Source organism: Leptonychotes weddellii, chromosome 4, assembly GCF_054177405.1.
Source record: "Leptonychotes weddellii isolate Sample4059 chromosome 4, ASM5417740v2, whole genome shotgun sequence".
Lineage (NCBI taxonomy): Eukaryota > Metazoa > Chordata > Mammalia > Carnivora > Phocidae > Leptonychotes > Leptonychotes weddellii.
In genome coordinates, this window is record NC_138372.1 from 70,365,416 (window position 1) to 70,392,539 (window position 27,124).

General features: G+C 36.6%; 1 protein-coding gene and 1 long non-coding RNA gene across 4 annotated transcripts in view; both read right to left on the reverse strand.

Annotated features, from left to right (window-relative positions):
* The window catches only part of HFM1 (helicase for meiosis 1), a 133,270-nt gene that overhangs the window by 35,476 nt on the left and 70,670 nt on the right, over positions 1 to 27,124 (reverse strand). For all 3 annotated transcript variants that reach the window (XR_014144984.1, XM_031021179.2, XM_081818775.1), the window contains exons 30-34: positions 26,496 to 26,642; positions 5,486 to 5,566; positions 5,066 to 5,181; positions 2,122 to 2,201; positions 1,010 to 1,113 (exon numbers count right to left, since the gene is read on the reverse strand). Coding sequence is in view for 2 of the 3 variants with exons in the window: in XM_031021179.2 (XP_030877039.2) it covers positions 1,010 to 1,113; positions 2,122 to 2,201; positions 5,066 to 5,181; positions 5,486 to 5,566; positions 26,496 to 26,642 (528 nt within the window). In the remaining variant the exon portion in view is untranslated. The remainder of the gene's footprint in view (positions 1 to 1,009; positions 1,114 to 2,121; positions 2,202 to 5,065; positions 5,182 to 5,485; positions 5,567 to 26,495; positions 26,643 to 27,124) is intronic.
* Positions 8,052 to 26,489, reverse strand: LOC145721316 (uncharacterized). The gene is made up of 2 exons (XR_014144986.1): positions 11,291 to 26,489; positions 8,052 to 11,229 (listed from the first exon to the last, which is right to left on the reverse strand). It is a non-coding gene; the product is annotated as an uncharacterized LOC145721316 (long non-coding RNA).

The following is a 27,124-nucleotide window of genomic DNA, read 5'->3' on the forward strand; positions in this document are numbered from 1 at the left end:
TTCTCTCCACGTTGTAATGATATCAGACTTTAGGCAAGTTGGATAAATGCTCTGATACTCTAAGTGAGATTAGGGGACTTTTCTTGTTCTTATTTGGGCCTAAGAGGTCGTGGGTACTCCAGCCCTTGCCTACTTAAGATCTTAAATTATGGCTAGAGGAAGCATAAAGTGACAGAATGAAGGAAAGAGTTGTCAATGCTAAGGCCACACACATGAAATTATTTGTGGAAAACCCCAAGTTTACCATTTCTACATACAGCAACAGAAACAAACAATTCTATGGCCAGGATTATTTCTCACACATTTTAACAGACTGGCTATTAATGGCATGACCCAGACAAATGATGCTAGTAATAACAGGATCCGGAGTAATGATGACCTGGTCCCAGTGTTGAAGAATTATATGCTTTATCTCATTAATTAAGTGATTGACACAGATAAAAGCAAATCTAGATTACATATGAGCTATATCCCACAAATTAGGTTATATTCTCATATTATCAAAGGAACTTGTAAGAACCGTATTAGAAACTGGGGAGGTATTAAAGGTAACCTAATTTAATCCCCTAATTTTATAGATAAGACTAAGACCTAAAGAAGTTAAATAATTTTTCCAAGATCACACAGCTGTTTTGTAAAACTAGACAAATTTTATAAACATAAAATTATTTTAAATAATTTTAAAGACATATAAAAGTAATAGTTCAGCATTTTAATACTTTATATATCTCCAGGTCCCTTATTTTCTGTTTTTCCTCATATTATCTTTAAATAAAAATAGTCAACACAATGTAGGGAAGAGACTTTTAAAAAAAATCTAGGTGACAAACATAGTAAGTCCATCTGAAATAACAGACCTAAGAATTTGAAATTGGCCCAATAACCCAGGAGAAAAATGTTGCAAGTTAATAATCACAGTAATTTCAGATGTTGGTTTTTCAATAACATTGTCATTCTGAAGTAATGATAAACCATTTTCTCTTTCAAGGCAATATCAATGGTAATTCACCTTTGTCTTGATATTCTGATGGTTCTTGTTGAACTTTTGCACAGATTTCACGCTGATCCCTCTGCTCCATTATAGACAATTCAGGTATGTTTAAACACTCTGACCTTCATAAAGATAAATAAAACCATAAAATATTAAATATTAAAACTAATCTGAATTTGAAAACCACTTACTCATATAAATAAAAAAGAAAGGGTTCATCTTCTCAACACTTCTATGATAAAATGCATTAGCCTAGGGTAGTAAAGGGTAAAAAAATAGGTGTTTATTGGAAGCAAGATACTTAGTCATCTATACATGACCCAAATATGTAGTTATCTGCTATGTGTGTATAGCCTTAAAAATCTATTGCTAATGCTACTTTCAATTAGATAACAAAAGCTAGGATCTCTTGAAGTAGTGTTGGCATCTGTTCTGATTGGTCAGTGGCTGCTCTGTACTGTTTGTTAAGTATATTAAATGTCATCCCTGCATATAGAATACCGTTATCTGGAAGGGAATTGACATATACTATTACCTTCTAGGCATCATGGTATAGGAAAAGAATGCTGAGTTATCATTTAGGGCCTTCTGCTTAATAACTAGGAATATGAGCTTCGATTATTTTATCTATAAAATGGGATAGAAATACCTCATTTTATGATCCAGGTTGTGGTTAAGGTCAAAAGAGATAATACACAAATGTGCAATTTTTAAAATGTAAATTATTTTATAAATATGAAGTGTTATTAATAGAGTGGGCCCCTAAATGGAAAAGATTAGACTTTGTACAGCAACATGATTTTTCTTTTCAAAGTATACTTTTCTTTTAAAGTATACTTTTGTCACCTGTTAAATTTAGAAGGCAGAGAAAGCCTGAGGTCATGACATATAGGATGGGTAGTTTCCCAGAAAGAGATGATTCAGTGAATGTTAAAATATTCTATAACTGTAGAGTTCTAAATAAATTTAGATAACCAAACTCTTATGATATTATTACTTCATTATGGAACTAAATGATTACTATGATTTGAATGTAGCCAGTGTTCACCTTTCTCTGAATAAATGATTATTTGGAGGAGCAAAAAGTTTATGATGACTATTCTACCTTGGATATTAACATTATACTGTACCTTGATATACTGGGAAGAGAAGGTTTTGGAGTAAAACCAAATTCTTTAAGGTCCACACTTCGAGATTTATTCATTTGCATCTATTAACGAGAAAAACAGTTCAACTGTCTACTTCACAGCAACACTTTTTTTTTTTTTTTTTTCACAGCAACACTTTTTAACAAACAAACCAAACAGCAAAATTCCTGCTGGTACACAAAGTCCCAAAACCAATGGATTATGAGAAACTCAGGCTAGTTCTCAAATCAAATCTCCTTCTCAGGCACTTCTTAAATGTTGAGATTCTTCATGGTTCTTTACTAGGCCTTTTTCTCTTTTCCCTCTACACATTTTTAAAGATCTTATTTACTTCCATGGCTTCAATTATCATCTACAAGTGAATGACTCTCAAATCTATATTTCTAATTCAGATCCTTTTCCTGATTTTCAGAGTTAATCCAACTGTCTGTGGAACATCTTTACCTAGGTATCTTGGAGGCTTCTAAATTCAGTATTTTCCAGATTGAACTTATTGTGTATTTACTTCTCCAAACTTGCTTTTCCTTTGGAGTTTCCACCCTAGTGAGGCCTCACTTTTTTCCTACTTACTCAGTTCAGAAAGCTGGTCATCATCTTTACTCCTTTTACTTCACCCTTCATAAGCAATTAAGTACCAGGGTAGTTGATTCTATCTCTGAAAAATGTCTTAAACCTAGCCACTGCCCTCCACTGCTACTGCTACTACATTAAACTAGACCATCATCTTGCCTGGATTATTGTAAAACCCACCTAATGAGTCCTTATGTTCCTTTTCTATCATCCTCTAATCCATTCTCTACATTGCATCCAGAGTGAACTTGAGAAAATGCAATTCTGATCATGTCACTAATTAAAGCCCTTCAGTGGCTTTCCAATACTTTCAGGATAAAGTCTAAATCCTTAAAATACCAAAAAGGCCTTCATTATCTAGCTCTTACTTACCTTTTCAGCCTCATCTCTCTCTACTCCCTTACTTGTGATTGAACTCCAGACACACTGTATAACTTCAATGTTTTAAAAGCTCTCTCTCTTTCTCAGTTCTATACCACTTCATATTTTCTATGTCTGGAATACTTTTCTATCCGTCTCCACCACTACTCTAGTGTCTACCTCTCCATACCTGCCTATTGCCTAGATATCCTTCAAGTCTCAATCATGATTATTTGGAATCCTTTCCTGGCCTATCAAATGTGGACTGAGTACACTTTCTACCCAAGTTCAAGTTATCTTACACCTCTGTCACAGAATCCTCTATCATACTACATTGAAAAAGCCTATTTAGTTATTTGTATCCTTCACCCAGCTATAAGCTGTATGAGGATTGGGACTAAAACTGTCTTATTCACTGCTGTATCTTAGCACCTATCACAGTACTTAGCATATTGCTGGTGCTCAATGAATATGGAAGGGGGGTACTCATTTGGCTCAGTTGGAAGAGCATGAGACTTTTGATCTCAGGGTTGTGGGTTTGAGCCCTACTTTGGGTGTAGAGATTACTAAAAATAGTAACTTTCTTTTTTTAAGAGAGGGAGAGAGGGGCACCTGGGTGGCTCAGTTGGACATCTGCCTTTGGCTCAGGTCATGATCTCAGGATCCTGGTATCGAGCCCCACATCTGGCTCCCTGCTCCGCGGGTAGCCTGCTTCTCCCTCTCCCTCTGCCTGCCGCTCCCCCTGCTTTTGCTCTCTCTCTCTCTGTCAAATAAATAAATAAAATCTTTAAAAAGAAAAAAAGTAAGAGAGGGAGAGAGAGAAAGGGAGGGAAGGGGCACAGGGTGAGGGAGAGAAAGAATCTTAAGCAGGCTCCACACCCAGCGTGGAGCCCAACATGGGGCTCCATCTCACAACCCTGAGATCATGACCTTAGCCAAAATCAAGAGTCAGACACTTAACTGACTGAGCCACCCAGGTGCCCCAATTAAATAAACTTAAAAAAAAATGAATATGGAAGGAAAGAGGGAATAATACAGAATGGAGAAGGAAAGAAGGAAGGAAGAATGAAAGAAAGGAAGGGGGGAGGGAGGTAGAACTTGGGCTACTAAAAAAATATTATCTCAGAGAAGGTGGTGGCTGTTTTAATGTGCATACCTCTTCGTTTCCCAGTATCCCCCTTGTTTTAGCCTCATGACTTAAAATGTTCATTCTTACTAAAGTCCTAGAAAAGAAGCAGACACTGCCATTTTCTTGCCTCTTTTCTGTGGCCTGATCAATTATTTTGCCTTGGATATGATAATGTAGGCTTAGAATAAGTCTGCTAGTGACCAGCTAATCAAGGTAGGAACAACCATTCCTTCATGACTTGGAAAGGAGCCTCTTGCTCAGTACTCATCTAGGTACATGAATCAAAATCAACTTTAGACTCTCCATACCACTTCAGTACAGACAGAACCAGGAAAGGGCAAGCGTGCCTAGTTTTAATTGCTGAACCAAGCCAAACTACATATCCCTCTCCATTTCCTTCTTCTTTGGTTAAAAAAAAAAAAAAAAAAAAAAAAGACTAATAAGGGGCTGTAGAACTATGTCCCAAAAGTAGATTTACAGACTAATTACTAAGAACTACAATATCTTGGAGCACCTGGGTGGCTCAGTCGGTTAAGTGGCTGCCTTCAGCTGAGGTTGTGATCCCAGGGTCCTGGGATTGAGCCCCATGTAGGGCTCCCTGCTCAGTGGGGAGTCTGCTTCTCCTTTTCCCTCTGCCCCTCCCCTACTCATGCTCTTTCTCACTCTCTCTCAAATAAATAAAATCTTTTAAAAAAAAGAACTACAGTATCTTTTCCTTTAGAAACAACATTTTGAAAAATGGCCATACTCCTAGGCAAGCCCTCAAGTAACTAAAGTTCACTTCGGATACCTAACTGATACACAGAATAAAGGAATATTCATATACATTAGATTACAGAACAAGGGCTAAATGTTATTAAAACTAACCTTGAGACGTTTAACTGGAGGAAGTGATGAAACAGCATTCCTGTTTCTTAAATCGGATAAATATGAAGAGATTGTTGGCTCTTTCATTTCTGACTTTTGTGCAACTCCAGTTTTACCTATGAAAAGAAATTCTCGCTTCTTTAAGTGAAACTTTAGGTAGTGTTCATGTAAAGCCAAATTTCTTTTTTTTTGAATTTTTTATTTAAATTCAATTTAGTTAACATATAGTATTATCAGTTTCAGAGGTAGATCTTCATAATTTCTAATCTAATTTTTTTCATGTTACCCACAAAGAAAGAAAATTATTTGAGTTATAAACTGCATAACATAAATATCATACGTAGGTAATTAGGATGTCATTACTATTCAAAGGCCTTTCAATTTTTAAAACCTGAAATAAACTTCTTTCATGGAACTCACAGCAGTCATGTCCACATGTATGTTTATTTTTACAGTGATGATTACATTCTCGGTTCCCAGGTTTTTTGCAAGCAATCATTCCTAAATTAATATAAGAAAAACAAACCTATTTTTACTACAGTTTATTTCCTTTCATACAGTACAAAAAGTTATGATTTTCACTTCCTCAAATGTTAGCCTATTTAATATGTAATTTTTAAAATGATATTTCTGACAACAGCTAGTCCCTGTCCAGCTATTAGCCCAATCCCAGCTCTTCACAAGGAACATCGACCCACCTATAAGCTTCTCTTCACCTCTCTGACATAGAGCCAAATACCACAGAATATCAGTAACTCTTATCTTGAATGAGGTAAGAGTAAGAAACTTCTCTGCTGCTTTATACTTACACTTAAGAAGAACCTGGACAGAAGCAAACATCACAGCATTTTGATGGTATCAGTGATAGTTTCTAGCACTTAGGACACCATACATATTTAATAAACATTAGAAATATGTGTTTTAGGGGTATAAGAAATTTGCTATATGAATTCACAGGAAAAAGAGATTGCTTCCAGCTTGACCCCCCAAGCTAGAATATCCAAATACATAATTTATTCTTCATTCATAATATTTTAAGTAGACTTTTTCTTGATCTTAGTAACATGGGGGAAGGGAGAGACATCTAAACTGACAGATAGGATCTGGACATGATGGTCCAGGTAGAGGGCATATACTCAAAGACAGCAAACCATAAACTGTAGAAATAGAAATAAGTTGATTTTTGTTGGAGCGTAGATTTTAAGTGAACTAGAAATGTTGGAGATAGTGAAGAGCTTTGAAAACCTTTATAACCTCTTTTGGTCCTTTAGTCTTCATTTTCAGTGCTGTTGCTCAGTCAACTCTTTTCAAGACATGGCACATTTAGATAACAATAATATTTGTATAGCACCTGGAGTAAACAGTATAGTATGCTCACCCTATGAGGCAACTGGCTAGATGCCTTAGGGGCTAAGCAGATCAATGTATTGGGTAGTGATAAAGTAATGAAACATCCCTGGCAGCTGGAAGCTGACAGGATGAACCACAGTGTTCCCAAGTGAATATAAACAGCACTCAGTAAGGCCATTCTGTGACTGTAGTAAAGATCGAAATGAGACTACTGTGTAATTATTTCTGAAACTTGAGGAAAGGACATTCAAGAACCACAAAAATAACTAAACATCCCCCTCTTCTGGTTAACACAAATGACTACTATTTCCTTAATCTTCCCATCTCCAAGATAAGATACACCAAAATACCCAATACTTCACTTTTTTAAAGTATCCAATCTAGAATTGACCTCTGCCCTCCCTAAACCCTGCTAAGAATCACCAGCACAAGCTAAAATCCTATAAATAAGCTTCTCCCAACCCCCAGAGATAACCCACAGCTCTACGAGAGCTGTGGTCTTTTGCCCTAGCTCATAATTTCATCTCAGTTACCTGGTCTCCTTGTCAAGTCCTACCATGCTACAATTTATTCTACATGCTGTTTAATTAGTCCTCCTAAAGTTCAACTCTGGTCAGATCATTTGCCCACTTAGAAATGTTAGTTACTTCCCGTGCCAGCAAATTAATTTCATATTTAAAGTCCTCCACAATGTAATTCTAGCCTCCCTTTCTGGTACCCATAGTAACCCTAATCCATCAAAACACATTTGCTTGGGGCGTCTGGGTTGCTCAGTGGGTTAAGCGTCTGCCTTCGGCTCAGGTCATGATCTCAGCCTGGGATGGAGCCCCACATTGGGCTTCCCGCTCAGTGGGGAGTCTGCTTCTCCCTCTGCCTGCCTCTCCTCCTGCTTGTGCGCACACGCTCTCTCTCTCCCCCTCTCCTCTGTCAAATAAATAAATAAATAAATAAATAAAATCTTTAAAAACAAAAACACATTTGCTTGCCATTACTCTATTTAGTCTCAAGACTTTCTATGATTGTACCTTTGATATTACGTCTTGTCTTAGAAGCCGCTCACTTGTCTATCAGAAGCTTATCAACTTTCAAGGCCACCTTAAATGGTACCTCTATCATGGAGATCTATCCTTATCACCCCATCTGAAATGATTTCTCTCTTCTTTAAGCCCCTATGGCATTTTCTTTGTCCCTCTTATTCACTGCATGCTGCCTTATATATTCACATGAGAAACACATGATGAAGTACAGAGCACTTTAAACTAAAGTAAGAAAACGTAAGTTTTAATATGGGCTCTTATCTGTAAAAAACAGATTAAAAATAATACCTGTTTTGTTCACCTCACAGAGATGAAAAGATAAAATGAAATTAAGTATGTGAAAGCATTTTCAAATTAAGTGATAAAATAATATATTAGAGCATGTATTATCTTTACTATTATTACTTAAGGATTATACAAGAAACTATAAAATTAAAATTGTTTAGAATGCTATGAAGGAGAGGAGCACAATGCTATGTGATAATTGGATGCACTGTTCTAGTTAGGAATGTCTTGGAAGGTTTCCCTAAGAAGCAACAACTGAGTTGAAGACTAAAGAAAGAATGGGAATTAAGAAGGCAAAGAGGCAGGAGAAAGAGTACCTCAGGCAGAGAGGATGCATATGCAAAATATCTATGACAAGGGAAAGCATGGCGTATCGGAGAAATTGAAAGGTCAGTGTGGCTGATGTTCAGCAAGTAAGAGAGAGCACACAAGATGAAATTAGTGGAGAAAGGTCAGGCTATATTTGTAGGAGAATGGCTCCACCATGGTACCCTAGCAATTCCATGTCTCTATATAGGCCATATCCAAGACTTAACTATTTATAGAATGCCCTCTGATACTCTTTGGGACATGTCAAGATAGGCAGTCTTGTGAGGAGGTGCTAAAAGCCATTTCTCATCTGCCTCCTTAGCTTGCAAGAGGCTCCCTATCTTGCATGGCATTGCCATGAAGCAGTTTCTCATCTGCCTCTGGTTCCAGTAAGGCACTGGACTTTCTACCTTGCCTCTTCCAAGGTACAGATGCAGGCCATAAAACCACTTAGTTGCACCCTATAGTTGATGCCTCAAAAACAAAGCAACCCACTATTTGTGTTATCTGGTCAGTGTTATCCTGTGGGATTAGGAATGCAAGCAACTGATAACATGCTGATCTTGTTTTGCCATCTCTGTAAGTAATAAACTGTCTAGATCCATTTAGGTCTCTTGTGTCCTTACCAGCCAATTCTATGGAGGTGAGGCAAGACTACCTAGCAGCTGCCATCTCACTGCTGCTTAGGAACTGCCTGACCACGAGACAGTGTGGAACCTAGTAGGGATGTTAATGATTTGGATCTTTTATTCTAAGAGCTAGGGGAAGACACTACAGTGATTTAATCAAGGAAGGAACATAATTAAATTTGCATTTTGAAAAAAGGCTACCAGAGGAGTCTAGGCAAAAAAAATGATGGTAACTCAATCTAGAGTGATGACAGTAGTAGAGTCAGAGAATGGGCTGATTTGAGAGCTATACAAAAAATAAAAAAATTAATACTGAATCAAGTGAAGTGCTTTTCTTTCTTGAGCAGCTATATTTTCCCTGAAGTTTTCCTGCCTTTCTTTTAGTCTAGCACTATCTATCTTAAATTTCTTTAAGTGTATTTAATATTTCAGAGACAAAAATAAATACATGGAGACACCACCTATTTATTCCCTCCTCATAGATACTTCCTTTCTTGAGCCCTCCATCCTCCTTTTAACGTAATGTGGCCTCTCCTACAGTTGTCATCCCGAACTTCCTTTCATTAAGCTTCTTGAGTGAATCCACTATTCTTGGATTCTTTGACATTTTCTTTCTTGGTTAATTGCTTTGTTATATTGTGCTCATACTCAAGCAACTGCTTCAGAAAAGATGTGTGTGAGTTCAACTTTCTAAATCCTTGAATGTATTAAAATTACTTTACTTTCACACTTAATATTTTGGCTGGGTATAGAACACAGGGTTGAAAATCATTTTCCCTGAACTTTAAGTCTATTGTCTTCTACCATCCAGTGCTACTGATAAAGATTAACAAAATTTCAATTCTTGTTCCTTGGAAGCATTTATGATTTTCTCTTTATCCATGATGTTCTGAAATGTTGCAATTATTCCTCCTTTGTAGATATTCTTTCATTCATCCTAATTAGCACTGACTAAGCCTTTTTGATGTGCGGATCTGTATCTCCAAGTGTAGAAAATTTTCTTAAATTATTTCTTCTGATTTGTTTGTTCTCTCTTTCTGAAACATTTATTAGTCAGCTATCAGACTCCTAGATTTCCCTTTATCTCTTATATTTTCTGTCTCCTTGTCTAATTCCAGAGAATCAAGACTATCCGGATAAGAAATAGCAAATCTGAGATTCTAACTTAAGGTAGTCTAATTCCAGAGCCTGATCTCTCAACCACCCCGCCTCCCTAGTTATACTAGCTACCTTAATTCTCTCCCCAAATAATGCATTTAATTTATTTAGGGAATCAGAGGATTTGGGGATGGGAAGACGAGGGGAAAATGCCTTGTAGGTTTTTGTTTTGCAATAAGGGATAAGGAATTGCTTTGTTCCCTAATCCAATTCCTAATAGGTGCATTTCTAAACATCACCACAAGATGGCGCACAATGACTACACACATTTATTCCCAGTGGTTGAAAACTACCTACCACCTGGAGTTGAATTTTAGGTTCTGGGGACTTCCACAAATTTCAAGGCAGAGCTGGCAAGTCTTGTTGGGAATGAAGACTGTATACAAGTTTGTTTATAGAATATTAGCATATGGATATTAATTACCTAAGTGACAAAAACTTTTTATTTCTGTTAGAAATGGTACTTATAAGTGCTCCCCCATCCTCACCCCACTTCCCATATCCTGAGAATTGTCTGAATTTGTCTTATTAACAAATATAAGCTTACAGAGATTGATAATTGGAAAAATTAGGTTCTCAAACAAAATTGACCTAAGCTGTACTCTTAGGTATAATTTAAAGTTAATAGATCCCATATTCCCATCACTACAATAATCTGAAATGCATACGTTTTCAAAGTTTTGTCACATCTAGATTTGCATGTTTTTAAAGCCCCCAATTCTAAGTACTTAAAGTAAAATAAATTCATTAATGTCAACTAGAATTGTATTTAAAGAAAATATTTAAAATTACTTTAACAGGGTCAGTAATGGCTGTGGGGCAGCTGTTGGTTGCTTTAAAAAAAATCTAAGAAAAACTGATAATAGTAGGCACATAACCCCTGATACACTTAGCCTTGCAATCCTAATTATAAATTTAAATAATTGGTCTCTGCATAAGCTAGCTACTGAAGTTAATATTTTTTTTAAGATTTCTTTCTTTATTTCGGGGGGGGTGAGGGAGAGGGAAAGTGAGAATCTCCAAAAAAAACTTTTGCTGAGGGGGGAGCCCGACTCTGGGGCTCAATACCACAACCCCAGGATCATGACCTGAGCCAAAATCAAGAGTCAGACACTTAACTGACTGAGCCCCCCAGGCACCCCTGGGATTAGTATTTCTAAAAGAATATTACTTTGACTTGCAGTTCCTGATTTATGTTAATCAGATTTATGCACTTTATGACTTTACTTTTTATTTATTTTTTTAAACGATTTTATTTATTCATTCGAGACACAGAGATAGAGAGAGAGAGAGAGAGCATGAGCAGGGGGAGAGGCAGAGGGAGAGGGAGAAGTAGGCTCCCTGCTGAGCCAGGAGCCGGACGTGGGGCTCAATCCCAGGACCCTGGGATCATGACCTGAGCTGAAGGCAAAAGCTTAAGCATCTGAGCCACCCTCCCAGGACCCTGGGATCATGACCTGAGCTGAAGGCAAAAGCTTAAGCATCTGAGCCACCCTCCCAGGACCCTGGGATCATGACCTGAGCTGAAGGCAGAAGCTTAAGCATCTGAGCCACCCAGGCACCCCATATGACTTTACTTTTTAAATGAGAGAGCATCTCATCTTATTTTTTTGTCAAATATCGTATCATTTTGTTATTTATTAAGAAAAAGGTAACACTAATGAATTGGGAGTCCTTGGTTTTGCAATTTAATGCATTTATACACCAAAAAGTATAAAGAAAACCAAACTGTGTTTTGACTAGTATTTAAATCTGCACACTTCCACAGTGCTCAGGCATTTCTTCTATCTTTTCATTTTTCAAATATACTAAATTTTCAACTCAGAATGGCACAGCAAATGCAAATGAATTTACTAATGTCAAATCAATTTTCTTCAAATTAAAGTCCATACTTTTTTTTTTTAAGATTTTATTTATTTATTTGACAGAGAGAGAGGGAACACAAGCAGGGGGAGTGGGAGAGGGAGAAGCAGACTTCCCACCTAGCAGAGAGCCCGATGTGGGGCTTGATCCCAGGACTCTGGGATCATAACCTGAGCCGAAGGCAGACGCTTAACAGCTGAGCCACTGGGCACCCCCAAAGTCCATACTTCTTACTGAGAATCTATTTAAAGGACCAAAAGTTTAAATGTCTAAACCTTATGTATTAAGAATAGACCTGAAAAATTTTAAATATTTTACAACCAAAATACTGTATTTTTCACACTGTCATACCTTAAAAATAGCAAAAATATTTTTCTTTAAATTTTACAAAAATGTTATCTATTGGACTATATAGATGAGAAACTATTGCTAAAAGAATGTTTTCAAACACAAGAAGCATGAAAATAATTTTTAGTTATATTATGTAAATTAAGGTGCATACTTTTGTTTTTATATATGGCCCCATAATTTGATATTATAATACTAAAGTATGTGTTGAACTTGCAAGCACATTGAGAAACAATTATTTAGCAGTCTCTGAACTGAATATGTTTGTATCATTTAATAACATGGTCTGACAGGAGGTCAGAAAAATTGAGATTTGGATTGTTTTGAAAAGCCCAAATTTTGTTGTCACAAACTTAGTAGGGTAAATCTATGACCCCTTCATTGTGTCACTTATTGAGAAAGGTGCAGATAGGATATGTATGTTATGTTTAAAGGTATAATTGTGTATCTTTATTTGGGGATATATGAATTTGCATATAAGAACTGAATTGTATAATTGGAATGTTCATAAGATTTGGGATGGTTGAAAAATACAGATTCGAAGGGGTACATGCATCCCAATGTTTATAACAGCATTATCAAGAGTAGCCAAAATCTGGAAAGTGCCCATGTCCATCGACTGATGAATGGATAAAAAAGATGTGGTATATGTATGTGTGTATATATATATATACACACACACACACACACACATACACACATACACTGGAATATCACTCAGCCATCAAAAAGAATGAAATCTTGCCATTTGCAATGATGTGGATGGAGCTAGAGTGTATTATGCTAAGAGAAATAAGTCAGAGAAAGACAAATACCATATGATTTCACTCATATGGGGAATTAAAGAAACAAAAGAGATGAACATATGGGAAGGGGGAAAAAAAGAGACAGGGCAACAAACCATAAGAGACTCTTAATGATAGAGAACCGAGGGTTGATGGAGGGAGGTAGGTGGGTGTGGGCTACATAGGTGATGGGTATTAAGGTGGGTACTTGTTATGACGAGCACTGGGTGTGGTATGTAAGTGACGAATCACTGAATTCTACTCCTGAAACCAATATTGCACTGTATGTTAACTAACTGGAATTTAAATAAAAATTTGAAAAAAAAAAAAGATTTGGAATGGTTGTATGTATATGTATGTGAAGCGTGTGTGTGTGTATGTGTAATAAAATATTATTTGATAGGAAGCATCTTTTACCCATTTTCACAGGATTGTGCAAAATATGTAGGGAACTTTTGCTCTTATAAAAGGCTCATACTAGCAGGAAGTATAGTAAACATTCCAACTTCTCATTACAATTTTAAGTAACAAACAAGCTACTTTAAACAAAAACAGCTGGTGAGTGGGGGGAAATGTGTTACATGAATACAGATATGTCACAGAATCCAAAGCAGCAATTCAGCGAGGCATCAGAAGGGACTGAAACCAAGAAATGGGAAGTCATCATAATCCCAGCTCTGGCATTCTCACCTTTGCACCTCTCTGTACCTCTGCTTTAGTTTTCTCTTCCCAAACTCTGCTGTCTGTGATCCTTTCTGCATGTGGTAAAGGATGGCCAGCTGATGGCTCTGAGTTTATATTATCTTCGTGCAGCTCTAATTCTAAATTGTCTTTCTTAAACTGATTTCTGATGCTATTGTAAATGGCATTTTAAAAATTATGATTTCTATCTCTTTTTTGTTTGCTGGTATATAGTAATACTATTGCTTTTCAAATTTTTTAGTTGAAATATAATTCATACCATAAAATGTACCCTCTTAAAAAGTGTACAGTTTCGTAGGTTTTTAGTATATTCCCAAGGTTGTGTAACCATCACTGTATCTAATTTCAGAACATTATCACTTTAAAAAAAAAAATCACATACCTATTAGTAGTTACTCATTTCTTCCTACACCCAGCCTCTGCATCTTCCTTCCTACACCCATCTCTATAAATTTGCCTATTCTACACTTTCCATATAAATGGAATCTAACAATATCTGACCTTTTGTGAATGGCTTCTCTCATTAGCATAATGTTTTCAGGGTTCATCCATGTATCAGTTATTTATTCTTCTTTATGGCTGAATATTCCATTATATGGTTATACTACATTTTACTTATCCATTCCATCATTGGTGAACATTTCAGTTGTTTCTATTTTTTGGCTATTATGAATAATGATGTTATAAACATTCACATACTAGTTTTTGTATGTTTTCAATTCTTTTGGATATGAACACAGAAAAGGAACTGCTGGGTCACATGGTAATTCTATGTTTAACTTCTTGAGGACCTGGCAAACTGTTTTCCAAAGCAGCTGCACAATTTTGCATTCCCATAGCAGTGCTATGAGGGTTTCAATGTCTCCACATCCTCATCAACACTTATTATTGTCCATCTTTTTTACTAAAGTGGGTGGGAAGTAGTATCACACTGTGGTTTTGATTTGCATTTCTACCTTGATTAATGATGTTGAGCAACTTTTCATGTGTGTATTGGTCATTTGTAGTTCTTCCTTACAAAAATGTCTATTCATATCCTTTTACCAGTTTGAATTTGGCTCCTTGCTATTTTATTGTTGAGTTGTAAATCATCTTTATATATATACCAGATACTAGTCCTTTATCAGATATGGGATTTGCAAATATTTTCTCTCATTCTTTGGGTTGCCTTTCCACTTTCTTGATAGTGTTACTTGAAGCACAAAGGTTTTTAATCTTTTTTTAAAAAAGACTTTATTTGTCAGAGAGAGAGAGAGAAAGAGTGCACAAGCAGGGAGAGCGGCAAGCAGAGGGAGAAGCAGGCTCTCTGCTGAGCAAGGAGCCCAATGTGGGACTTGATCCCAGGATCCTGGGATCATGACCTGACCCGAAGGCAGACGCTTAACCAACTAAGCCACCCAGGTGCCCCCAGAAGTTTTTAATCTTGATGAAGTCCAATTCATCTTTTTTTTTAGTTGCTTGAGCTTTAGGTGTCATACCTAAGAAACCACTGCTTAACCCAAGGTCATGAAGATATAAACCCATGTTTTTTTCTAAGAGTATTACAGTTTTAACTCCTACTTTTAGGTCTTTAACAAATTTTGAGTTAATTTTTACATATGGTATGAAGTATTTATGGTATGAAGTAATAACATATATGGTATGAAGTAATTATGATATAATTAATTCAACTGACTATCCAGTTGTCCAGCCCTATTTGTTGAAAGGCTATTCTTCCCCCCCCGAATTGTTTCTCCCCCCCCCGAATTGTTTTAACATCTTTGTCCCAAATCAATTGACCACAGATGTATGGGATTTTTTCTGTACTCTCAAATATATTCCGTTGATCTATAGGCTATTATTATGCCAGTACCACACTGTTTTGACTACCGTGGCTTTGTAATAAGTTTTGAAATCAGGAATTGTGAGTCCTCTATCTTTGTTCTTTTTTTTTCAAGACTGATTGGCTAATTCAGATCCCTTACATTCCCATATGAATTTTATTTATTTGTTTAAATTCAATTAGCCAACATATAGTACATCATTAGTTTCAGATGTAGTGTTCAGTAATTCATCAGGTGCTTATAACACCCACTGCTCATCACACCATGTGCCCTCCTTAATGCTTATCACCCAATTACCCTATCCCCCCAACCACCTCCCCTCCAGCAACCCTCAGTTTGTTTCCTATAGTTAAGAGTCTTTCATGGTTTTTCTCCCTCTCTGATGACTTCCCATTCAGTTTTCCCTCCCTTCCCCTATGACCCTCTGCACTCTTTCTTATATTCCACATAGGAGTGAAACCATATGATTATTGTCTTTCTCTAATTGACCTATTTTGCTCAGCATAATACCCTCCAGTTCCATCCATATTGATGTATATGGTAAGTATTCATCCTTTCTGATGGCTGAGTAATATTCCGTTGTGTATATATATATATATATATATCACTTCTTCTTTATCCATTCATCTGTTGATGGACACCTCCGTTCTTTCCACAGTTTAGCTATTGTGGACATTGCTGCTATGAACACTGGGGTGCAGGTGCCCTCTTGGATCACTACATTTGTATCTTTGGGGTAAATACCCAGTAGTGCAATTGCTGGGTCTTAGGGTAGCTCTATTTTTAACTTCTTGAAGAACCTCCATACTCTTTTCCAGAGTGGCTGTACCAGCTTGCATTCCCACCAACAGTGTAAGAGGGTCTCCCTTTCTACGCATCCTCACCAAAATTTGTTGTTTCCTGTCTTGTTAATTTTAGCCATTCTGACCAGTGTGAGGTGATATTTTATTGTGGTTTTGATTTGTATTACCCTGATGCCAAGAGATGTGGGGCATTTTTCATGTGTCTGTTGGCCATTTGTATGTCTTCTTTGGAGAAATGTCTGTTCATGTCTTCTGCCCATTTCTCAACTGGATTATTTGTTTTTTGGGTGTTGAGTTTGATAAATTCTTTATAGATCTTGGACATTAGCCCTTTATTTGGTATGTCATTTGCAAATATCTTCTTCCATTCCATAGGTTTCCTTTTAGTTTTGTTGACTGTTTCCTTTGCTGTGCAGAAGCTTTTTATCTTAATGAAGTCCCAATAGTTCATTTTTTGCTTTTGTTTCCCTTGCCTTTGGAGATGTGTCTAGCAAGAAGTTGCTGTGGCCAAGGTTGAAGAGATTGCTGCCTGTGTTCTCCTCTAGGATCTTGATGGATTCCTGTCTCACATTTAGGTCTTTTATCCATTTTGAATTTATCTTTGTGCACAGTGTAAGAAAATGGTCCAGTTTCATTCTTTTGCATGTGGCTGTTCAATTTTCCCAACACCATTTATTGAAAAGACTGTCCTTTTTCCATTGGATATTCTTTCCTGCTTTGTCAAAAATTAGTTGACCATAGAGTTGAGGGTCCATTTCTGGGTTCTCTATTCTGTTCCATTGATCTATGTGTCTGTTTTTGTGCCAGTACCATACTATACTGTCTTGATGATTACAGCTTTGTAAAGAGCTTGAAGTCTGGCATTGTGATGCCACCAGCTTTGGTTTTCTTTATCAACATTCCTCTGGCTATTTGGGGTCTTTTCTGGTTCCATACACATTTTAGGATTATTTGTTCCAGCTCTGTGTAAAATGTTGATGGTATTTTGACAGGGATTGCATTGAATGTGTATATTGCTCTGGGTAGCATAGACATTTTAACAATATTTATTCTTCCAGTTCATGAGTGTGGAATGTTTTTCCATTTCTTTGTGTCTCCCTCAATTTCTTTCATACGTGTTCTCTAGTTTTTAGAGTACAGTTCCTTTACCTCTTCGGTTTGGTTCATTCTTATGTATCTTATAGTTTTTGGTGCAGTTGTAAATGGGATCGATTCCTTAATTTCTCTTTCTTTTGTCTCATTGTTAGTGTATAGAAATGCAACTGATTTCTGTGCACTGATTTTATATCCTGCCACGTTGCTGACTTCCTGTATGAGTTCTAGTAATTTTGGGGTGGAGTCTTTCGGGTTTTCCACATAAAGTATCATGTCATCTGCAAAGAGTTAGAATTTGACTTATTCTTTGCCAATTTGAATGCTTTTTATTTCTTTTTGTTATCTGATTGCGGAGGCTAGTAATATATGTTGAACAACAGGGGTGAGAGTGGGCATTGGTTGTGTTCCTGACCTTAGGGGAAAAGCTCTCTGTTTTTCCCCATTGAGAATGTCAATTGTTGTGGGCTTTTTGTATGTGGCTTTTATGATATTGAAGTATGTTCCTTCTAACCCTACACTGTGGAGAATTTTAATCAAGAAAGGATGCTGTATTTTCTCAAATGCTTTTTCTGCATCAATTAAGAGGATCATATGGTTTTTGTCCTTTTTTAAATTAATGTGATGTATCATGCTGATTGATTTGTGAATGTTGAATCATCCTTGCAGCCCAGAAATAAATCCCACTTGGTCATGATGAATAATCCTTTTAATATACTACTGGATCCTATTGGCTAGTATCTTGGTGAGAATTTTTGCATCCACGTTCATCAGGGATATTGGTCTGTAATTCTCCTTTTTGGTGGGCTCTTTGTCTGGTTTTGGGATCAAGGTAATGCTGGCCTGGAATTTAAAAAAAAAAAAAAAGGTAATGCTGGCCTCATAGAATGAGTCTGGAAGTTTTCCATCCCTTTCTATTTTTTTTGAAACAGCTTCAGAAGAATAGGTAGTAGTTCTTTAAATGTTTGGTAGAATTCCCCTGGGAAGCCATCTAGCCCTGGACTCTTGTTTGTTGGGAAATTTTTGATTACTGCTTCAATTTCCTTGCTGATTATGGGTCTGTTCAATTTTCTGTTTCTTCCTGTTTCCGTTTTTAAGTTTCTAGGAATGCATCCATTTCTTCCAGATTGCCTAATTTGTTGGCATATAGTTGCTCATAATACGTTCTTAAAATTGTTTGTATTTCCTTGGTGTTGGTGGCGATGTCTCCTCTTTCATTCATGATTTAATTACTTTGGGTCCTTTCTCTTTTCTTTTTGATAAGTCTGGCTATTGATCTTATTAATTCTTTCAAAAAGCCAGCTTCAAGTTTCATTGATCTGTTCTACTGTTCTTTTGGTTTCTATTTCATTGATTTCTACTTAATCTATTATTTCTTTTCTCCTACTTGGTTTCGGGTTTATTTGCTATTCCTTCTCCAGCTCCTTTAGGTGTAAGGTTAGCTTGTGTATTTGAGGCTTTTCTAATTTCTTGAGAAAGGCTTGTATTGCTATGTACTTCCCTCTTAGGACTGCTTTTGCTGTATCCCAAAGGTTTTGAAAGGTTGTGTTTTCATTTTCATTTGTTTCCGTGAATTTTTTAAATTCTTCTTTAATTTCCTGGTTGAACCATTCATTCTTTAGTAGGATGCTCTTTAACCTCCAAGTGTTTGAATTCCTGCCAAATTTCCTCTTGTGACTGAGTTCAAGTTTCAAAGCATTGTGGTCCAAAAATATGAAGGGAATGATCCCCATCTTTGGGTACGAGTTGAGACCTGATTTGTGACCCAGTATGGGATCTATTCTGGAGAATGTTCCATGTGCACTCGAGAAGAATGTGTATTCTGTTGTTTTAAGATGGAATGCTCTGTATATATCTGTGAAGTCCATCTGGTCCAGTGTGTCATTCAAAGCCCTTGTTTCCTTGTTGATCTTCTGCTTAAATGATCTGTCCATTGCTGTGAGTGGGGTGTTGAAGTCCCTATTACTATTACTGTATTATTATTGATGTGTTTCTTTAATTTGGTTATTTATTGGTTTATATAATTGGCTGCTTCCAAGTTAGGAGCATAAATGTTTATGATTATTAGATCTTTTTGTTGGATGGACCCTTTAAGTATGATATAATGTCCCTCTTCATCCCTTATTACAGTCTTTGGTTAGTATCTATATTGTCTGATATAAGGAATGCTACCCCAGCTTTCTTTGGATGTTCATTAGCATGATAAATGGTTCTCCACCCCCTCACTTTCAATCTAAAGGTGTCTTTAGGTCTAAAATGAGTCTCTTGTAGACAGCATATGGATGAGTCTTGCTTTTTTATCCAATCTGATACCTGTGTCTTTTGATTGGAGCATTTAGTCCATTTACATTCAGGGTAACTACTGAAAAATATGAATTTAGTGCCATTGTATTACCTGTAAAGTCCCTGTTTCTGTAGATTGTCTCTGTTTCTTTCTCGTCTATGCTATTTTTGGGCTCTCTCTTCACTTACAAGATCCCCTTTAATATTTCTTGCAGGGCTGGTTTAGTGATCACAAATTCTTTTAGTTTCTGTTTGTCCTGGAAGCTCTTTATTCTCTCCTTCAATTCTGAATGACAGCCTTGCTGGATAAAGTATTCTTAGCTGCATGTTTTTCTTATTAAGTACCCTGAATATATCATGTCAACCCTTTCTGGCCTGCCAGGTCTCTGTGGATAGGCCTGCCAGCCTAATGTTCCTACCCCTGTAGGTTAAGAACCTCTTGTCTTGAGCTGCTTTCAGGACTTTCTCTTTATCCCTGAAATTTGCAAGCTTCACTTTTTTTTTTTTTTTTTAAAGATTTTATTTATTTGACAGAGAGAGACACAGCAAGAAAGGGAACACAAGCTCGGGGAGTGGGAGAGGGAGAAGGAGGCTTCCCGTGGAGCAGGGAGCCCGACGCGGGGCTCGATCCCAGGACCCTGGGATCAGGACCTGAGCCAAAGGCAGACGTTTAACAACTGAGCCACCCAGGCACCCCATGAAATTTGCAAGCTTCACTATTATATGTTAGGGTGTTGATCTATTTTTATTGATTTTGAGGGGAGTCCTCTCTACCTCCTGGACTTGAATGCCTGTTTCCTTCCCCAGGTTAGAGAAGTTCTCAGCTATGATTTGCTCAAATATACCTCTGTCCCTCTCTCTCTCTTTCTTCTTCCTCTGGGACCCCAATAATTCTAAAATTGTTTTGCTTTATGGTATCACTGATTTCTCAAAGCCTCCTCTCATGGTCCATTAGTTGTTTTTCTCTCTTTTCTTCAGCTTCTTTCCTTTCCATCAACTTGTCTTCTATGTCACTCTCTTCTGCCTTATTTACCCTAGCTGTTAGAGCATCCAATTTAGACTGCATCTCAGTTAAAGCATTTTTAATTTCAGCCTGATTAGATTTTATATCTGCACTAAGAGATTCTCTAATGTCTTTTAAGCCCAGCTAGTAGCTTTATAATCATTATCCTGAATTCCAGGTCTGACATTTTACTTATATCCATATCAATTAGATCTGTGGCAGAGAGTATTACCTCTGGTTCTTTCTTTTGCTGTGAATTCCTCCTCCTAGTCATTTTGCCCAGAGAAGAATAGAGAACAAGAGAACAAAATAAAAAATATCAACCACAATCCAAGCAAAATATACATTAGACAAATCTGTAGAGGTCAGAAACCAAAAAAGAAAAAGAAAAAACTAAAAAGAGGGGGGAGAGAATATAATCTCCCAGGTGGACAAAACAGGGTGATCCACTTGGTCCTGGGTATATTTTGGTCTGTTTGTTAAAAGACACTAAATCCCAGAATTGTAAAGAAAGCAAAACTGATATAAAATAAAATTGAATACAGTGAAAGGAAGCCAAAAATGAAGAATATACCTATAATGTGTAAATGTAAAAATGAAAGTCAAAAAAGACTTAAAAACAAAGAGTTGATAATATAAGAAACTAGTTGAAAAGAAAAAAAGAAAAAGAAAATTATAAACTGAAAGATAAATGAATCATGAGAAAAAACCCTTGAATTCTATATACTATTTTCCCCTAGTGCTGGAGTTTTGCAGTCCTGTGCACTCTGCAAACTTGGTGTTGGCTTGTTGTTCCAGGTGGTCTTCTGGGGGCAGGGGCCTACTGCGCTGATTCTCAGGTGTCTTTGCCTGGGTGGAGTTGCACCACCCCTTGCCAGGGGGCCAGGCTCAGTGTAAGCTGCTTCTGGTTGCTCTATGTAGCTTTTGTTCCCTGAAGGCTTTCTATGCCTCTTTAGAGGATGAAAATAAAAGTGGCCAGGCCCTGATCTCCAGCCCCAGAGCTGAAAGATCACAGCTCCCTCTCTTCAGTAAACCCTCAGGGATAAGCAGTTTTCACTTTTGTGTGTGCCAAACTCTGCAGACTCCTGCAGTGCGTGTCTGCACTGATCCTCCCAGGGGAAGGCAGGGGTGGTAGCATTTCTGTCCTTTTGTGCTGTGGTTCAGTTCATGGCAAACAGAACTGACAGCCCCCTCCTGGGCTCACTGACCATAACTGGTTTCCCTACTTCAGTGCTTGGGAACTCTGCTGGCTCAGGCACCCCCATTCTTTCTGTGACCCTGAGGATCCTGAGACCACACTGTCCCACCTAGAATTCTGCCCCACTTCGCCAACTGAGCACCTATCAGGCAGGGATGTCTCTCACTGGGGCAGACTTCTAAAGGTTCCGATTTTGCACTCTGGGACTATATCAACTTCCGGCAGCTGGCTTATGGAGGCTCCCTCCCCCTGCCATTTATCATCTGATACATCCCCTCGGATTCACTTCTCTGCACCTCCTACCTTGCAAAAAGTGGTTGCTCTTCTATTTGTAGAATTCCAGCAATTCTTTTCTTACATCTCAGGTTGAATTCATAAGTGTTCAGAATGGTATGATAGTTATCTAGCTATATTCAAGGGACCAGATGAAACAAGGTCTCCTACTCTTTCACCATCTTGCCTCCCTCCTCCCATATGAATTTTAAAATCAGCTTGTGAATTTCTGCCAAAAGCAGAGCTAGGATTTTGATAGATTGCATTGAATCTGTGGATTGATTTGGAAAATGTTGCCACCTTAACAATATTAAGATTTATAATAGGATATCTTTCCATTTATTTATGTCTTCTTTAATTTCTCTCAGTGGTGTTTTGTAGTTTCCTGTGATCACATCTTGCACTAATTTTATTAAATGTATCCTTAAATATTCTATTCTTTTTAGTACTATTGTAGCTTTTTTATACTGACTCTGTATCCAGCGATAGTTCTAAATTTATATATTAATTCTAACAATGTGTCTATAGAGTTTTTTGGATTTTCTAGGTATATAATCATGTTGCTTTCTTTTTTTTTTAGATTTTTATTTATTTATTTGACAGAGAGAGAGAGAGAGAGAGAACGAGCATAAGCAGGGTGAAAGGGAGGCAGAGGGAGAGGGAGAAGCAGGCAAGGAGCAAGGAGCCTGATGCGGGACTTGATCCCAGGACCCTGGGATTATGACCTGAGCCAAAGGCAGACGCTTAACTGACTGAGCCACCCAGGTGTCCCTGTAATCATGTTGCTTTCAAGTAATGAGAGCTTATTTCTTTCTTCCCAATCCTTATCACTTTTATTTCTTTTTATTATATAATTGTACTGACTAGGACTTCTAGATTTTTTTTTTTTTTTATTTGACAGAGAGATAGCGAGAGCAGGAACACAAGCAGGGGGAGTGGGAGAGGGAGAAGCAGGCTTCCTGCTGAGCAGGAAGCCCAATGTGGGACTCGATCCCAGGACGCTGGGATCATGACCTGAGCTGAAGGCAGACGCTTAACAACTGAGCCACCCAGGCGCCCCTGACTAGGACTTCTAGCACAATGTTAAATAGGTATAGTAATAGAGAACATTCTTGTATCATTCTCCATCTAAATGGGAAAGTTTTTAAATGATTTCACCACTGTGCATGACATTTGTTTTATATATATATATATATTTAATAAAAAATGAACACTAAATTTCTGTCAAACTTCTTTGACCTCTATCAAGAGGATCACATGGTTTTCTTTTTTTTTTTCCTGTTAATGTAGTGAAATACATTGATCCATCTTTGGATGCTAAGGCACTCTTGCATACATGGAATAAGCCATACTTAATTGTACTATAGTATGCTTTTTAAATATATGGCCAGATTCTACTTGCTAATATTTTGTTATGAACTTCTGGATCTATTTCCATGAGGTACACTGGTGAATAATTTCCCTTTCTTTTAATGTCTTTGTCAGGTTTTGAAATCAAGATCCCCATGTTGGTTCTGTTCAAAAAAATTACATCAGTAGACTATTCTTTCCTTCTCCATTCTCTGAAAAATTTGTGTAAGTTTGATATTATTTTTTCCTAAATGTTTGGGGAAATTCACCAGTGAAATCACCTGACCCTCAGGATTTCTTTGTGGAAAGATTTTTAATTGCTTCAATTTCATTGCTAATAACAGACTACTAAAATTTTCTATTTTTTCCATCAGTAAGTTTTGCTTCTGAAGGATTTGTTCATTTTTACAAATTTATTGGTATAAAATTATTCACAATATCTTTATCTTTTTGATGTCTGTAGTGGTATCCCCTTTTTCATTCTTAATATTGTTCATTTGTATTTATCTCTTTATCAGTCTTGATAAGGGCTTTTTAAATTTATTCATCCTTTCGAAGAACCAAATGTTAACTTAGTTGATTTTTCTGTTGTACATTTACATTCTATATTTCATTCACTTCTGCTTTTCTCTTTATTATTTCTGTCCTTCTATATTCCTCATATTTGATGTGCTATAGTCCTGAGGTAAGAACATTTTTGCATTTTAATTCTACATATATTTAAAACTCTAGAAGTCATTTCAATTACTGTTTTATAATAGTTGATTTAGAGTTAGCCATTTATTTGCCATTTCTACAGTTTTTCATTCCCTCCAGCATTTCTGCACTTTCATCTGTGGTCATTTTCCTTTAAGGAACTCCCTTTAGTATCTCTTTTACTGCAGGCCAATAAATTTAGTAATAGTGATGGAGTGCTTCAGTTTTGTTTTGTTTTGCTTTTCTTCAAAGTGTCTCTATTTCACTTTTATTTTTAAAGATATTTTTCACTGGGCACAGAAACCTAGGTTGGCAGCGTTTTAAAGCATTCTGAAGCTGTTGGTTCATTATCTTCTGTTTCTATCATCAAAGTTGATAAATCAGCTATCAGTTTCACTGTTGCTCCTTTGACGGTAATATGTAGTTTTTCCGTGTCTGCTTTTAAGATTTTCAGCGTTTTGCTATAACATGCCCAGTTGTGGTTTTCTGTGCATTAGTCTCCTGGGGTTTGCTAAAATTCTGAATCTATGAGTTGATGTCTTTCATTATTTTGGAATGTTCTTAGCCATTGTCTCTGAATATTGCATTTGTCCCATTCTTTTTCTTCTGTGCTTCAGAGATTTTAATTATGCATATTTTAGAACTTTTGAGTATTACGTTTTTTTGTGTGTGTTCTTTCCATTCTCTTATCTCTGGGCTTTAATTTGAATATTTTCTCCTGATATGTTTAACAGTTCACAGATCCTGAGTTTGGCTATATCCAATCCATTATTAAACGTACCAATAAGTTTTTCACTTCAGATAATGTATTTTTCAATTCAAGAAAGTCCATTTAAATCTCTGTATGGATTACAATTTTCTGGTGAAATTTCCCAGCCTTTCATACATTTATTTTTTTATTTTCTTGAAAATATTAATCAGTTATTTTTTACAATCTTTAAATGCTAGCTCTCTTATTTGAATCATGTACAGAGCTGCTTCATTTCTTTATATTGTTAATTATAAGTCATATGGTCTTGCCTCTTTGAAGGTCTCATCATTTTTTTTTGTATGGCAGACATTGTGTCTGTAGATTCCAGATTATATTTTCCACCAAAGAAGGTTTCCCTTTTCCTCTGTCAGGCAAACATGGTGAGTGGTTGATCACATAAACCCCTTCTGAGAGCACGGCATACTCAGGCTTTTAATTAAGAGCCTACAGGTCCTTGACTCCTCAGTCCTGAAATGGTTCTCCCTCTAGAATTTTAGTTCCTTTAGTCTGCTTTCACAGATATCCTAAAAATTATAATATTTATTACTTAGGTAGGCTTTATAGTTGTTACTGTGAATGCACTGGCCTGCCACAAACTACTGCCTTCTACCCAGAAATGTTAGCTCTTCTGTGCTCTTTTTTTGTTTGTTTAAGACTTTATTCATTTATTTGAGAGAAAGAGGCACATGAGAGACATGAGCAGGGAGACAGGCAGAGGGAGAAGGAGAAGCAGACTCCCGGCTGAGCAGGGAGCCCAAAACGGGGCTCAATCCCAGGATACCAGGATCACGACCTGAGCCAAAGGCAGATGCTTAACCAACTGAGCCACTCCGGCACCCTCTTCTGTGTTCTTTAAAGAGGAGGAGATGAGTGTTCATGGGTTCACAGAATAATTCTATATGTGCTCTGCCTTCTTTCACTGCAGTTACTATTTATTATAACTACCAATTCAGAAAGCATAACTGTCTAGGTTACTTTGGTAGGAACCACTGCTTTCACATTCCTCAGTACCTATTAGTTGCTCCCCTTACTTATATGGTAATTAGCAATCTGAATATTAACTCAGGATTGGATGATATTAGTTACTATTAGCTTTTTATGTGTAAGAGTAATATATGTTTTTTCTTAAATCCTTACCATTTACAAATATATACTGAAACATTTACAGAGGATATGATATGATATCCAATTTTCTTCAAAATATAGAAGGGGAAAACTGAAGAGAGGTATAGATGAAACAATATAAGCCATGAGTTAATCATTGTTTAATTTAGGTAATGAGTACATAAGGGTTCATTACACAGGTCTGTCTACTTCTGTGTATGTTTGAAATATCCCATAATAAAAAAAATTAAAGTTCACTGTCACCTGGTTTGCCTCATCAAATCTATAAAGTCTTATATATCATTTGCTCTTCCCCAACAATGGCCATAAGAATAGAGTGGGTATGAAAAAGGGGCACTGTATATCAAAAACTAGTCAAATAATTTGTGCTCCAAATATCACCCCAGTTTGACAAATATTAGTTATAAGAAAGAATTCCTACTATATATTGTTAATGTAATTATTATGAAGCTTAAATATCTAATTCCCAAGTATCTACATCTGAATGGAGCAGTACTATAACACTGATACTCCTCCCTAGCCGTAACTTTGCTTTAATGCAATACAGGAATAAATATAGCCATTTACCTTTATTGGGTCCTGATACCGTAGATCTATTTGAATGTTTTGAATGGGAAATCTCTGTTTCTGATTTTTTTCGCATAATTATTTGACTTCCAAGCCTCTTGGGTCCTAAGTAAAAGACTGTAAATTTCTGCTGAATATCAAGTCCAACTGAAAAAAGGAAAAAAAGTATACAAGGATTTAAGGCATATAAATCTAGCCATGAGATCATTTATTTGTTTTTATTATCTCTCATATTTCTACACCTTTTGAAATGAAAGAGCTAACAAGTCCAGGAAATAAAAATGTAAAAAAAACAAGAGTTAAAAAAATAACAAATTAAAATTTATACATCTATCATCATAAAAATAAAAATCAATGTTCCTACAATTGAAATTTTATTATCTTGGAAAATAAAATACCTATAAATGGACACAATTTTAATTTTTTTATCTTAGTCCATGCCATCTTTTACATATCTAAATACATGAAACTTCCTTTAAAATTATTCATATTATTGCACTACTGGGTATTTACCCCAAAGATACAAAAGTAGGGATCCGAAAGGGTACGTGCACCCCGATGTTTATAGCAGCAATGTCCACAATAGCCAAACTGTGGAAAGAGCCAAGATGTCCATTGACAGATGAATG